General features: G+C 45.3%; 1 protein-coding gene across 1 annotated transcript in view; it reads left to right on the plus strand.

The window, feature by feature from the left end:
- PRKCE (protein kinase C epsilon) overlaps positions 1-14,402 on the plus strand; it is a 518,187-nt gene that overhangs the window by 473,995 nt on the left and 29,790 nt on the right. The window contains exon 14 of the mRNA XM_075595803.1: positions 10,598-10,744. Coding sequence (XP_075451918.1) covers positions 10,598-10,744 — 147 coding nt within the window. The remainder of the gene's footprint in view (positions 1-10,597; positions 10,745-14,402) is intronic.

Consider the following 14,402-nt stretch of genomic DNA (forward strand, 5'->3'; position numbering starts at 1 on the left):
CTGTCATGGAAATTAGATTTTAGGGATTTCATCACTGTCTGCAACCATACGTAGACATACTGGGATACATATATTTCATTGCAGTAGCATGTTAATGGTATAATTACAGCTGAGATTGTTGGCACAAGTGTGTTTTAGGTGCCCATCCCAAGACTCTTTAATGCTGTAAGCAAATACTCTATATTACATCCTCATTACCTGATATAAGTATTCTGCATCAAAATTAATCACAAGTAACAGATTGTCTTGACCTTGCACATTCCTAGAACTGTTATGCTCTTTAAATTCTGTTATGATCAGAAGGTTTCCATTCACAATCATTTCTGCGTATCTAAAATGTTAATCAGTCCTAGAACAGTCCACATTTGCCAGTTTATTACAGTTTCCAGTAAATGATTTCTATGTATGGAGCGATTATTTTGCAACCCATCTAAAAAAACTACCCTCAACCTCAACTCCTTCACTTTTGAGTTGACCTTTTTTGGGCTTATTTATCAAAAGATCCTGGCTGCAAAAATGGGCCAATACTGCTGGAAATAAAACTACAAAAAACACAGCAACTGTTGTATAAATGATATTTCCACTCTATCTTATTGGGTGACCATATTTTCCCAGGGACAAATTGGGCCAAATTTTGTGCATGTGCAAACGGCGAACGCCAACCACGCATGCGCAAAACGTGAGGCCGACTGTGCATGTGCGAAAGTGGAGGCCTACCGCTCATGCGTGAAAGGTGAGGCCGATCGCGCATGTGCGAACGGCAAGCGCCCATTGCGCATGAGCGGCTGGCAACTTGCAGGCCATGCATGCATGATGGGGGCTTGCCGACGTGCGATCAGCACTTGCCAGCCATTCAAGCACATGTGCGATGGACGCTTGCCAGCCGTGCATGCACGATCGGTGCTTGCCAGCCACTCGTGCAGTTGCACGATTGGCGCATGCCAGCCACACTTGCTCGCGAGCAGCTTGTAAGCACAGATTGCGCATGTGAAGCCGGCAAGTACTGAAATAACAGGACATTTTTTTTAAAAAGGCGGGACCCGGGACAAAGTCCAAAAAAAACGGGACACGGCTAAACCGTGACATCTGGTCACACTATATCTTTCACTCTCTTTTTATGTCCTCTTTAGTAGAGATACAGGTATGTGAACCATTCACAAAAGTTCTCAAACTCAGTAAAAAAAAAATGTTTTAAGCATAAACAGCAAATTTTCCCAAAAATAATGTACTTAGTCACATCAGCTTGATGTGTATGGTGACATAACCAATTTGCACTTCACATTTGTTATGCTACCTAATTATAATTCTCTTTATAAAACATTTTTGAAACTGTAAAAATGGCACAATTTCAACATTTTTACAAAACTGCCAAAGGAAAAAAAAAGCAACATTTTGCAAATTTTTTCATAAAAATACCACCATGCACATTTCTGGGTCAATTGCAACATTTCTGCAAAATTCACAAAAAAGATTGCAAACTAAAACGGGACCCGTTTGCACATCTCTGCTCTATATGCATCCTGTTCTTTTTCTCATTCATCAGTGCATGTCTCAAGGAAAATACATTTCATTTTGGGGCCAAAAACCTGTGTTGCTCGGTGTGACAGGGTGCCATATCAAGAGAACCCGGGTGTGTTGTTGCATGTACCCTGCAACACTCGGGGTTTGCACCACTTCCGCCTCTGTAGATAAAACACCAATCCTTTACTATAATTTTGTCTTTCCAGCATCTTTGCCCATTACCGTCCTCGGCAATTTTCTCCTTCTCTTAGCTATTCCATTCAATTATGTGCCATTTTTAGTCCCGTATCGGTGTTCTGTCTTCTGTGTTTCTTTTCTGTCTGCCAACCCAACCTTCCCACTTTCTTACCTCCCCTTTAATTCACTTGCTGGCTTACATCTTCTCTCTTTTTTCCCCCCATTTAAGTGAAAAGAATCCTTTGCCTGACACATTTTTGCTTTTCTTATTCTTATTTTCCTTTTCATCTGACTAATTTCCTGTGCCTGAAAACGTTTAAACAACATCTCATTTGCATAGACTTAATGTCAGATTAAGGTCAAGACAGATATTTTATCCTACATTTGGATTTACAGTATTTTGATCCAGAAGAAAAAAAAAAAAAAAAACCAGTTAAATATCATCCAATAAGGAATAAGGGGGAAATAAATTATTTCCTTACTCCAATAATGGCAATCAGAATACTCCCTGGATCAACACCTTCCCATGTTTACTTATTTGGTATATCCCTGTATTCCTTTGCTTTCTAAAGAGACACCCAACTTTTGTTTGAAGATATCTATTGTATCTGCCATCACAGTCTCCATGGTCAATGAATTTCACATGTTAACTGCCTTTACTGTAAAGAACTCTTTCCTTTATTACTGATGAAATCTCTGTTCCTCCAACCTTAAGGGATGACAGCATGTATTTTGTACTAAATAGTACTGAATTTGATGAATAGTTATTTTAAAAGCTTCTTGTATTGACCCTGAGTATATTTGTATACAGTTAGCTCCCATCTTAGACGCCTCTTTTCCAATGTAAACAAATCTAAATAAGCTATCCTCTCCTCATAAATCAGATTTTTCCATCACCTTTATTAATTTGGTGGCTCTTCTCTGCACTTTTTCTAGTTCCATAATGTCATTTTTATGGGGCGGTGCCCAAAACTGTACTCCATATTCAAGGTGTGGTCTTACTAATGCTTTATACAGTGGCATCCCATCCATTCATTCTCTGTTTAATGCTCGGTAAGATCTTATTTGCCTTTGCAGTTACTGGTCACTATTGCTAAACCTGCCATCTACAAGCACTCCTAAATCCTTCTCCATCAAGGATTGACCTAATTTTGCCCCATTTCATTTGTAAATCACCTGTTTATTCTTGTTTCCCAAATGCATAACCTTACACATTTATCCGTATTAAATGTAATCTGCCATTTACCTGCCCAAGTTTCAAGTCCTTCTGAAGAGAAATGACATCCTGTTCTGATTTTACTGACACAATTTAGTGTCATCAGCAAAGATGGAGACTGCTCTCTATGCCAACCTCAAGGTCATTAATTAACAAGTTTAAAAGCAAGGGTCCCAATACCGATTTTTGAAGTACTCCACTTACAACTTTAGCCCAATCTGAAAGGGTTTCTTTGTTGTCTATCCTTCAACCAGTTTTCAATCCTGGTGCAAATATTTTTACCAAGTCCAATTTCCTTTATTTTGTACACTAAACTCTTGTGTGGAACCATATCAAAAGCCTTTGCAAAATCTAAGTAGATCACATTAACTGCATTACCCTGGTCTACAGTAAATTCCTACTTAGCGCCTCAAAGAAACTAATAAGGTTAGTTTGGCACAACCTAGCCTTCATAAATCCATACTGATTGTTATTAATAATTTTATTATCCATTAGGTATTCCTGAGTACTATCCCATATTAAAACTTCACGTAGCTTCACCACTATTCATGTCAGGTGTACAGTACAGGTCTGTAATTCCCCAGATGTGATCTAGCTCAATTTTTAAATATAGTCACCACATCTGCTTTACGCCAATCTTGTGATACTGAGCCTGTGGAAATGAAGTCCTTGAATATTAAATGTAATGGTTTGGTTATTACTGAACTGAGCTCCTTAAGGACTCTTGGATGTATGCCAACGGGGCCAGGAGCTTTATTTACTTTAAATTTTATCAAGCCGTCTATGCACTTCTTCCTCAATTAACCAATTGTTCGTTAATATAGAGGTTGTGGCTTCCTCCTGTTGTACTATTTTTGCAATTGATTCCTCCTTGGTCAATACAGAGGCAAATAACGTGTCTGCTTTTTCCTTATCTCCAACAGTTCGCCTGCCCATCTCAGACTGAAAAGGTCCTATATTTTATTTTCTAATATTTTAGTATTAAGATACTTAAATAACTTTTTAGCGTTGATCTTTCCATCGCAATCCTTTTTTATTGTACATTTTTGCAACTTTTGTTACATTCCGTATAATTCTGTTATGCTGCCTTCTGACTTTAAGAATCTAAATGCCTGCCTCTTCCGTTCTATTTCCTCCCCTACTTGTTTATTCGTCCACGTTGGTTTAGACTTGTTTCTTTTATATTTATGACGCAAGTGTATACACTGATAAGTGCCAAATTATCTTCCACATTTTTTTCCTGCTTATAATTATGTTATTGTCCTTTGAAGATACACTGTTAGCGTTAACGTGCCGTTGAATTAAGTTACATAACAGAGCTTTATGCATCTGGCCAAAGAGTGCTAAAGTTTTGCACCATATAGAGAATCAGGGCCATTTTTTCCCAAGCAACACTATCCAATAAAATTAAGTCTTTTAGCTTGAGTTAAAGCTGCAGTTCAGTCTTTTTTTTTTTTTTTTTTTTTACATTTATTTTTTTACTTCAATAGTTTTATATGTGCAATCTCTAATTACCTAAAGAACTGTATAGCTGCAGGTCAATTCCTTCTCCATGTATTGATAGGTCGAAATTTGGTGACATATTAAAAGCTGGGATTTGTTTATATTCTGCTTGTCAGTCAGTGGAAGCTCATGAATATTCATGAGCACTACTGCACTGACATGTGCTAGAGGGAGGGCAGGGCTGACAAAGGGGTGTGCCAGGGCTTGTGACAGGACATGAAGGGGCAGTGCCTTAGCAAATGGCTGTTAAAATAGAATACAAGAAAATTGGTCTTTCAAAGTTGTTTTTTTTACTACAGAACTGATTTTTTTTTAAAAACACACATGCAGGATATTGACTGAACTGCAGCTTTAACAGTATCATGCTTAGCAAGTCCTAGTTTTTGTGGCACTCATTCCTCATGGAACGTTGTCATTTTACTGCCAGGCCTGCAACCCACAACTCTTCCGAAATAAAGGGCAGAAGCCCACAGTAAACAGGGTCTGTTGTTTTACCAGCAAGTAGAGAAAATTGTCAGTACACACTCACACCTGTACTTATTTGCCACATAGTACGCGATTCATTTTCTGGTATACAAAAATGTGCATGTATAGTTGCAGTAAAGATATAGAGCAGGGGTGGGCAACCTATTTTTCAATGTAGCCACAGGTGTGGCGAATTAGAAGTGAAAATAGCCACACCATGTAAAAATGTAGGTATTATGTTGCGCATGCGAAAATGTTAAACACACGGTTTGAAAAAGTTTATAAATTCTCAGACCATAACCCCCCTCAAGTTCCCTCACCCCCCTCCTCCTTTCACCCCCTCAAGTTCTCTCACCCCCTTCTCCTCTCACCCCCTCATGCCACCACCACTATCTTCCTCCTCATCTCATTTCCCCATCATCATCTCATGTAAACCCCCTCATCTCCCCCAGCACCCTTCATCATCTGCCCCAGCACCCTTCATCATCTGCCCCAGCACCCTTCATCATCTGCCCCAGCACCCTCCAACATCTCCCCCAGCACCCTTCATCATCTGCCCCAGCACCCTTCATTATCTGCCCCAGCACCCTTCATCATCTGCCCCAGCACCCTTCATCATCTCCCCCAGCAGCCCCGTCATCATCAGGCAGCAATAGCCCTCTACCCTCCGTCCCAGGCATCAGCCCCCATCCCACTCATCAGGCATCAGCTCCCCTCCCCCGTATCAGGCATCAGACCCCCTCCCCCCCCCCCATCCTAGGCATCAGCCCCTGTCCCCCATCCCAGGCATCAGCCCCCCTCCGCCCGTCCCAGGCATCAGTCCCCCTACCCCCCGTCCCAGGCATCAGTCCCCTTCCCCCCTGTCCCAGGCATCAGCCCCCGTCGCCCCCTTATCAGCCCCCGTCGCCCCCGTATCAGGCATCAGCCCCTGTCCCCCGCATCAGGCATCAGCCCCCGTCCCCCGCATCAGCCCCGTCTCCTAACCAGATCGCGGCGGCTGAGAAAGAAAGGGAAGGAAGCGGTGGTGGCGGGCCTGGCCAGGGGAGGGAGGGGATGGGGAGGAGCGTGTCAGCGTATCAACTTCTAGTGCTGGAGGGGAGGAAGTGCGTCACACCACTGAAGCGGGCTGGGAGGAAGGGGAGCGTGCCACACAGCCGGAGCGCGCTCCTTCCCTACCAAGTAAGGCAGGCCTGCACAACTCGTAAAGCGAGAAGGGCCAAACTGCTCCAAGGAAAAAAAATTTGGGCCGTGCGGGAAAAATCATCATCATCTCTCCTCCAGCACCTCTCATCATCATCCTCATATATCTCCCCCAGCACCCCTCACTATCAACCTTTGCGATACTCCCCCACCTATCTCTCATACCCCTATCTCTCCCCCTCACCCACACACATAATACTCCCTCTCCACATCAAACACACAATACCCCACACACACCACACACATCCCACCCCACCTGCACCTCACATCCTTCTCCCCCGTGCACCTCACATCACTCTCCCCCCGTGCACCTCACACCACTCTCCCCCCCTGCACCTCACATCATTCTCCCCCCCTGCACCTCACATCACTCTCCCCCCTGCACCTCACATCACTCTCCCTCCCTGCACCTCACATCATCCCGCCCCTACCTCCAATCACCCCACCTACCTAAAATCACCCCACCTACCTCCAATCACCCCCCCTGCACCTCCAATGACCCCCCATGCACCTCCAATGATACCCCCTCTGCACCTCCAATGACCCCCCCTGCATTTACAATGACCCCCGTGCACCTACAATGACACCCCCCCCTGCACCTCCAATGACACCCCCCCCCTCCTGCACCTTCAATGACACCCCCTCCCTCTCTACCTCGGTTTGCTCGGAGAAGGCGGCAGAGAAGACAGGACTGCACGCGCACGCTCTAGCAGGCACGGAAGTGCCTCAATGCTAGAGCGCGCTGCTGCCTGCAGTTCTCTGAGCGGGCTGATCCGGGAGGGGGGAGAGCGGGCTGATCCGGGAGGTGGGAGAGCGGGCTGATCAGAGAGGGGGGAGAGCGGGCTGATCCGGGAGGGGGGAGAGCGTGAGCGGGCTGATCCGGGAGGGGGGAGAGCGGGCTGATCGGGGAGGGGGGAGAGCGGGCTGATCGGGGAGGGGGGAGAGCGGGCTGATCCGGGAGGGGGGAGAGCGGGCTGATCGGGGAGGGGGGAGAGCGTGAGCGGGCTGATCGGGGAGGGGGGAGAGCGTGGGGGAACGGGAGCGAACTCGAGAGGGAAAGCGGAAAGCCCTTATATTGTGGTTACTCAATTTGCCACACTTTGACTCCCAATTCACCACAAGTGGCGAATGGCGAAAGGGTTGCCCACCCTGGATGTAGAGGGACAGTATCACATGCACTTGCAGGTATTGCTGTGTGGAGATTTATTACAGAGATTTCTTGAAGGAACCTATTAGGGCCTAGCCACTTTTCGCAAGAAATGCCCCCTGCTATTTACTAAGCAGCGAAAACTCGCCGATAACGGACTTTTCGGGACAGGTTTGTGGTCGAATTTTTTTTTTACGGCAAACGCGCGCCGATAAGCCACTTTGACACTTTTTCAGGCCATCGCTGCTCTAGAATAGAGAATTCCTCTCCAAATCGCCTCGTTTGAAAATGTTGGCAAGAATGTGGGGAGAGGCTGCCGAAAAGCAGCAACACGGCACTTAGATTAATGCCGGGGGTCTCCGAAGCTGGTACATATTAATATCACCATCGGAGACCCCCAGCATGAATCAGATGCATGAAAAATACATTTACAGGCAACTTCGTAACCTTAGCGGCTAACCGTGAAGGCAATGAAGGGGTTAACCATCAGTGCCATGCTTATTGTGGGTAGCGGGGGTTGGTAAAGGTGGGTTTTGGCCCTTGGTGGGTGTTTAGGCCTTGCGGGGGTGTACCGGGTGGACTTAACCCCTTCATTACCTTAGCGGTTAATACCGCTAAGGTAATGAAGGGGCTAACCCCTCCCGCTACTCACACGGTAGGCCTAAACACCCATCCTTGGGGCTAATACCCCCATCACCCACCACCCTACCCACAGTAAAACAAAATACTCAAAATACTTTGGTGGTCCCCACGGGGATCTTGGGGCCCTCGGGTGGTTTACACGGAGGACTGCGGGCCCTCGGGTGGTCCCCGTGGGCTTCCGGAGGTCATCGGGTGGTCCCCACTGGCCTGCAGTATCATTCCTGTATGAAAAAAATAAAAAATGGCCTACATTTCAATTATTAACACCCTCCCCCCCCCCATCACCACCAAATACATACAGTACCGTAATAGGCAAAAATAACAATTATCCAGATATGCATGCAGCACAAATAAAGTCAATAAAAAACATTCTACTTACCCCAGCCAATGTGATGGGCGTCCTCGTACAGCTTACTGCAGGGCCATGTCCTCCGTTGCCAGACAAAATACATAGCAAAATACATTCTAATGGCACCTAACCCCTTAATCACCCCTGCTATAGTAATTAAGAGGCTAACCCACCCTGTCCCGCTACCCACCCGGGACCCACTATACCCACCCTATACCCATTGAGTGGCATAGTGGTTCATCATACCCATATAATATAGGCCCTTTAAGCCGCTATAGCACTCAATGGGCACCCTAATCAAAATACATGAATGCACAAAAGACACATTAATAAAACATACAAAAACACATAACCACCCCAATTTACTAAATAAAAACACTAGCCAACAAATCCAATTAATACAAGCACTAACCAACACAACAATGAATTAATTCAACCACTAACTAACAAAGCAATTAAAAAAGGCTGAAATCAAAGCAGTTGAGCTCAGGAGACCCCCTTCTCCCACACACTATTAATAAAAATTACATTAAAGCAGCTTCATTACCTTAGCGGATATCTGCTAAGGTAATGAATTTAAAAATATTTTTTTGGGGGGGTTCAATACTAGTATAGATGTGCAGGGGTCTCCGGAGCAGAACCGCGTTGGTTTCAGGTCCGGGGAACCCCTGCTTTCTGATATACAGGCTCCGTTATGGGGTGCCGGTATATCCTATGCATTTAAATGTCCCGTGTCACGTGACCAGCACCCCATAACGGGGCCTGTATCTCAGGAAGTAAGGGGTTCCCGGACCTGAAACCAATGCGGTTCTGCTCCGGAGACCCCCAGCTCATCTACACTTGTAATAAAATTTAAATGTTACAACTTTAATTTCCGCCGAGATTGTTGCTGAGAGAGGCGGCTCTCTCTCTCTGCAGCACATAGAACTCGCCGGGTAAGCCCTTTTCGGAGGGCAGATCATCTCTTTGCCGGCTACTCTCCATGCTAAAAATGGCGGGGGGGAAAAATGCCGATTTTTTTTTTCTGTGCTTAGTGCATAGGCCCCTATAACCTTTCTCAAGATATTGTTAACTGGGTCTGTATCTCAAGCTTTATTTCTACTATGTAACCATCCTCATTCTCTCCCTGCTATTTTACATTTCTACTCTTAGTCCACGCTTATAGTGCTGGAGACGGCAACGCGACCGATGACGTCACCCATCACCGTCGCCACCAGCAAAAGTTGTAATTGGATTTTCCGCGACTGTCGCCAATGACGTCACCAAAGGGGACGGGCCGCGGTCTCTGATTGGTTTAGAGACAGTCACATGTGGTGACTGTCTCTAAAAAATCAAATAGACCCGGCTATTTGTTTTCGAGCGCGTTGCGTCGCCGTCGCAAGGCACTATAAGCGCAGCCTTATGCACTACACACTTAGTGCACATACTGGACTATATGATTTATTTCCTTGCGTGTCTCTCTCTTTGCTACTATTACATCTACTAATAAGTGTTAATATTTCCGTTGAATGTCATTTCACTATTTCTCAAGCCTGTTTAACCATTCCATTCTCTGCTTTCATCAATGCAACATTATCTTTTTTATATATGTGGAATACTTCTCTCTACTCTATCTTTCTTCTTTTTTTTCACCAGAAGGGGGCTTTTCTTTTAGCTTCTGTAAACATGCAGTAGTAACCATCACAGCTGTGGTATTTCCTAATGCTTGCACTTTTGACTGCTATCTACACCACTGGTTTTCAACTTTTTTTTATGAACCCTATAATTATATTGTTAAATTCTGCGGAACCCTTACCCTCTAATAACGTGTCTGAGATCAGATGCTTTGTAAGGAACCCCAACCCTCTCTAATAGCATGTCTGACATCAGATGCCCTGTAAGGAACCCTAACCCTCTCTTATAGCGTGTCTAGGATCAGATGCACTGTAAGGAACCCCGACCCTCTCTAATAGTGCATTTCAGATCAGATGCTTTGTAAATTCTTCTGTATTTGGTAAAATTTTCAAATGACCTGAAAAAACCAAGGAACCCTTTAGGTTCCTACATAAAATAAATGTGTATCTTGATAAAGGTCTTGATAAAGTGGGAGCCAGAAGCCAATCCTTTTCTCTTTTTGCAAGACCTGTTAGTGCCTGTAAGACGTCTAATTCTTATACTGAAGATACATATTGTACGACCTAGGCAAGTGGGTAATATTGGCATCTGCAGTGAGTTTCCTCTTCCCCAAGCTTTCATTAGCCAATTTGCAATGGCAATATTATACCAGAAATACTTGAAACATTAAAGAAAGCTCAGCTAGGAAAGTTTCTAAGTATGAGCAGAAAATCCACCAAAAATCACATGTTTATTGATGTCATACAATGTTTTCTTTCCACAGTTCATGACAAAGAATCCAAATAAACGATTAGGATGTGTGCCCTCGCAGGGATTAGAAGAAGCCATTAAACAACACCCATTTTTCAAAGAAATTGACTGGGTACTTCTGGAGCAAAGGAAAATCAAGCCCCCCTTCAAGCCACGGATTGTAAGTAGAAATGATGAAATGTTCACTAAGCAGAACACTATAGGTGTGACTTGGCTCACGCAGTTCCATATACGATGTACCAGTTTTTATTTTTTCTCCATTCTTCTGGTGGAAGAGTCATTTTATAGAGATTTTATTCTGGTAGGGTTAAGGTTATGCACATTTCAATCTACATTCTCAAAAATGCCGAAGTTGGGAGGTATTGAAATTAGCTGATATTTTCTTCCAGTTGTATTTGCTTGGAAATTGTGTTTGAATTTCTAAAGTACTTTGTCATAAAATGAATCAGAGGGCAATGCATTACGGATCAACTGAAGCTAGAGTGGCCTATTTGTTCCAGTAAAGCCTCGATATATTTCAGTCCCACTGGCACTAAACGCATAAAGTGTAAAAAATAAATTACAACCACTGAAAACTAACAAGATGCTTTGCACTATGATAAACCAGGAATGGAAAAATCCCGGGCATCCAGTTGCCTAAAATGTATATCCTAACGCCTATGATGCGGCACAACAGTGCATCCTATACTGCTTTGCTAGTGTGACCTAAAAGAAGGATAGGATGCGCTGCTGATTATGCCCACCCCCCACCCCCTGGTCTAATTTCTGCCAGTGCAGCCTACTTGTGGCAAGGAGGGTAGGGGAGGAGGTTGTGTGTGTCAGTGTGTGTTGCCATGGAGACGCGTCGGATTCCAGGTAAGTTTCCTGTTGAAGGGGCCTCACGCAATCCAACGGCATTAATTTAAATGCCTGGGCGAAGAGTGCGGGGCCTCTGCAACGGTCCGCGCCCCCCCAGACAAATCTCCCGCCCCCCAGTTTGCTCACCGCTGTACTATCGCACGTCACGAAAGATATTACTAACTATCCAGTGATGCTTCCATCTAATTAAATTAATGAGTCAAGAAAGAGAGGCCCAAGTCTACAAGTCTGGCGACTGTAAAAGAGAGGTGCTATGGGGTTCAGTTAGAGACTCTGCCATGGTTGACCCACTGGAGCTAAAGGATGCTGAGCCAGATACAGATGGTCGTGTTAGTGACACGGACGAGGAAATCACACCACGTGTGGAAGTACTCGTTGCCAAGCGAGTGTAAGAGTGTAACAATGCTCGTCTCAAGCAGGAAGCGGATCCGCAGGGCTGAGGTAGGAAGGTGAAAGAACCGACCTAAGCCAAGGGACAGAGTCCTGATAGAGTAGTGCATCGTAGGCCGAAGTTCAGGGCTTGCAGCAGAGTTTTGTAGTTGATGTGGACACAGAGGTCAAGGCAGGCTGAAGAAAGGGATAATTGAGACACATGAGCCGGGTCTGGTAATGTGGAAGACAATAGGTATAAGTACGTTGCATGTATTCAGCATGAAAACTTCCTGCTCAGAGGGCTGTCTTTTTAAAGGAAATTGCTAGAGACAAAGATGGATGATTCAGCCACAGAGGTCAAACAAGAGCAAAATCCCGAACTGGAACCTGAAAACCCGGAAAGGATTTTCCCAAACTTCATAAACCCACCCCCCCCCCCCCTCCCCCTGGCCCCCCCAGAATCGATCTCCGGACGATTTAGACGGGTTTGTCGGGAAAGCTCTGGTGGAATCCTCGGATCAAGGAGGAAGCGTGGACATCACCAGCCTTCACCCAGGAATTCTCCTCTGGACCGGAATCCTTCAAAGATACTAGGTACTGGAGACTACCTCGAGATTTACGGAAATCAAGAATCCGGCAAATTACATACTGCAATTGACCATCCACCAGAAATGGTCCTGGAAGGGTGGGAGCAGCAGAGAAGTTGTTGTGGACCACCACCTTTAGTTGCGACACATAGAAGACCAGAGGAATCTTTAAGGTATCCGGTAGCTCCAATTTAAACGCGACCGGATTTACTTGTTTCACAATCTTGTAGGGACCTATAAACCTGGGCCTGAGCTTCAGGCGGATGTTCCTGATAGATGTGAAGCGCTATGTACATTAATGGCGCTATACAAATAAAGACATACAATATAGCCAGATGTGGTCTCCAACCTGGAACTGCGGAGCTGGCCGCCGACGCTTATCCGCATGGTCCCTCTGCTGAAGGGAGGCTTTAGTTAGGTTGGCATGAATCCTCTTCCACAGAGACTGTAGCTCCTGGACCTTGTCATCCGCCGCAGGAACTCCAGAACGATGACAGACGATGGGAGGGCAGAAGGAAGAATATCCACCCAGGTATCCTGAGTTTCAGAGATGAAGCAATGTGAAATTGCTCCATGAATTGATTGGTCCTCTCCGTTAGGCCATTGGACTGAGGATGGTATGACGACAAGAAGTGGAGTGAGATCCCCATTGATTTGCAGAATGCTCTCCAAAATTTGGCAATAAACTGGTAGCCACTGTCGGAGACTATCTCAGTCGGAATACCATGGAGTTGAAATATCTCCTTGGTGAAGATTTCGAAAGTTCGAAGGCAGTGGGTAACTTCCTGAGTGGTACAAAATGAGCCTGTCTGAAGCGATTGACCACTACTAGAATGGTTGTCATACACTTATTTGGCGGTAACTCTATGATAAAGTCCATGGACAGGTGGGTCCATGGTCTAGTATTTACCAGCAGAGGATGAAGCAACCTACAAGGCAGAGTCCATGGTACCGTTATTTGAGCGTAGACAGCACAAGTGGCTACAAATTCTTTAATGCTTTTGCGAATATCTGGCCACCAGAAGTGGCGTTCTATGAAATCTGAGGTCTTCCTAACTCCTGTATGACCAGCCACCTTGGATTGATGACCCCACTGCAACACCTCACTACGAAACTGGGGGGAGGGTACAAACAACTTGGATTTACGTGAGTATGTAGTCCTAGGATCTTCCGCCTTTGCTTGCGAAATCCGTTGTAACAGAGCGGACGAAACTGCTGAAATAATCTGAGACGGTGGAATGATGAGCCCATGATCCCTCTCGTCAGAGTCTTCCGAAGAGAGTTGTCGAGAAAGTGTGTCCGCTTTGACATTTTTGGATCCTGGTCGAAAGGAGATAATGAAATTGAAGCATGTAAAAAAGAGAGCTCACCTCGCCTGTCGAGTCCCGAGTCTCTTTGCACCTTCAATGTACTCCAAATTCTTGTGATTTGTTAATATAGTGATGGGCTGTGTGGTACCTTCCAGAAAATGTGGCCACTCTTGAAGAGCTAATTTTACGGCAAGTAATTCCTGGTTCCCAACATCGTAATTTTTCTCGGCGGAGGAGAACTTCTTAGAAAAGAAGGCGCAGGGGTGTAGTCTCCCTTGAATCTCCTGCTGTTGGGATAGGATGGCCCCGGCTGCCACATTGATGTGTTCACTTCCACTATGAAGGGCTTAGAGGTGTTGGGATGAACCATGAACGAGGTGGACGAGAAAGCAGACTTCAGTCTCTCGAAGGCCTGTACTGCTTCAGGAGTCCACTTCTTGGAATTCACCCCCTGTTTCGTAAGAGCCGTAATGGGACCCACCACCTTAGAGAAGTTTTTAATGAACCTTCTGTAGTAGTTGGCGAATCTGAGAAAGCGCTGAGTGGGTTTGAGACCCTCCGGTACGGGCCATTCCAACCCTGCTGAGATGGCTCTGTCTATTTCAAAACTTTGGGCGGAGATAACGTATCCAAGGAGATCTTAGGTTGCTCAAATTCGCATTTCTCCAGCTTGGCATAGAGAGCGTGTTCC

Source organism: Ascaphus truei, chromosome 4 (assembly GCF_040206685.1).
Source record: "Ascaphus truei isolate aAscTru1 chromosome 4, aAscTru1.hap1, whole genome shotgun sequence".
NCBI classification, from domain to species: Eukaryota; Metazoa; Chordata; class Amphibia; order Anura; family Ascaphidae; genus Ascaphus; species Ascaphus truei.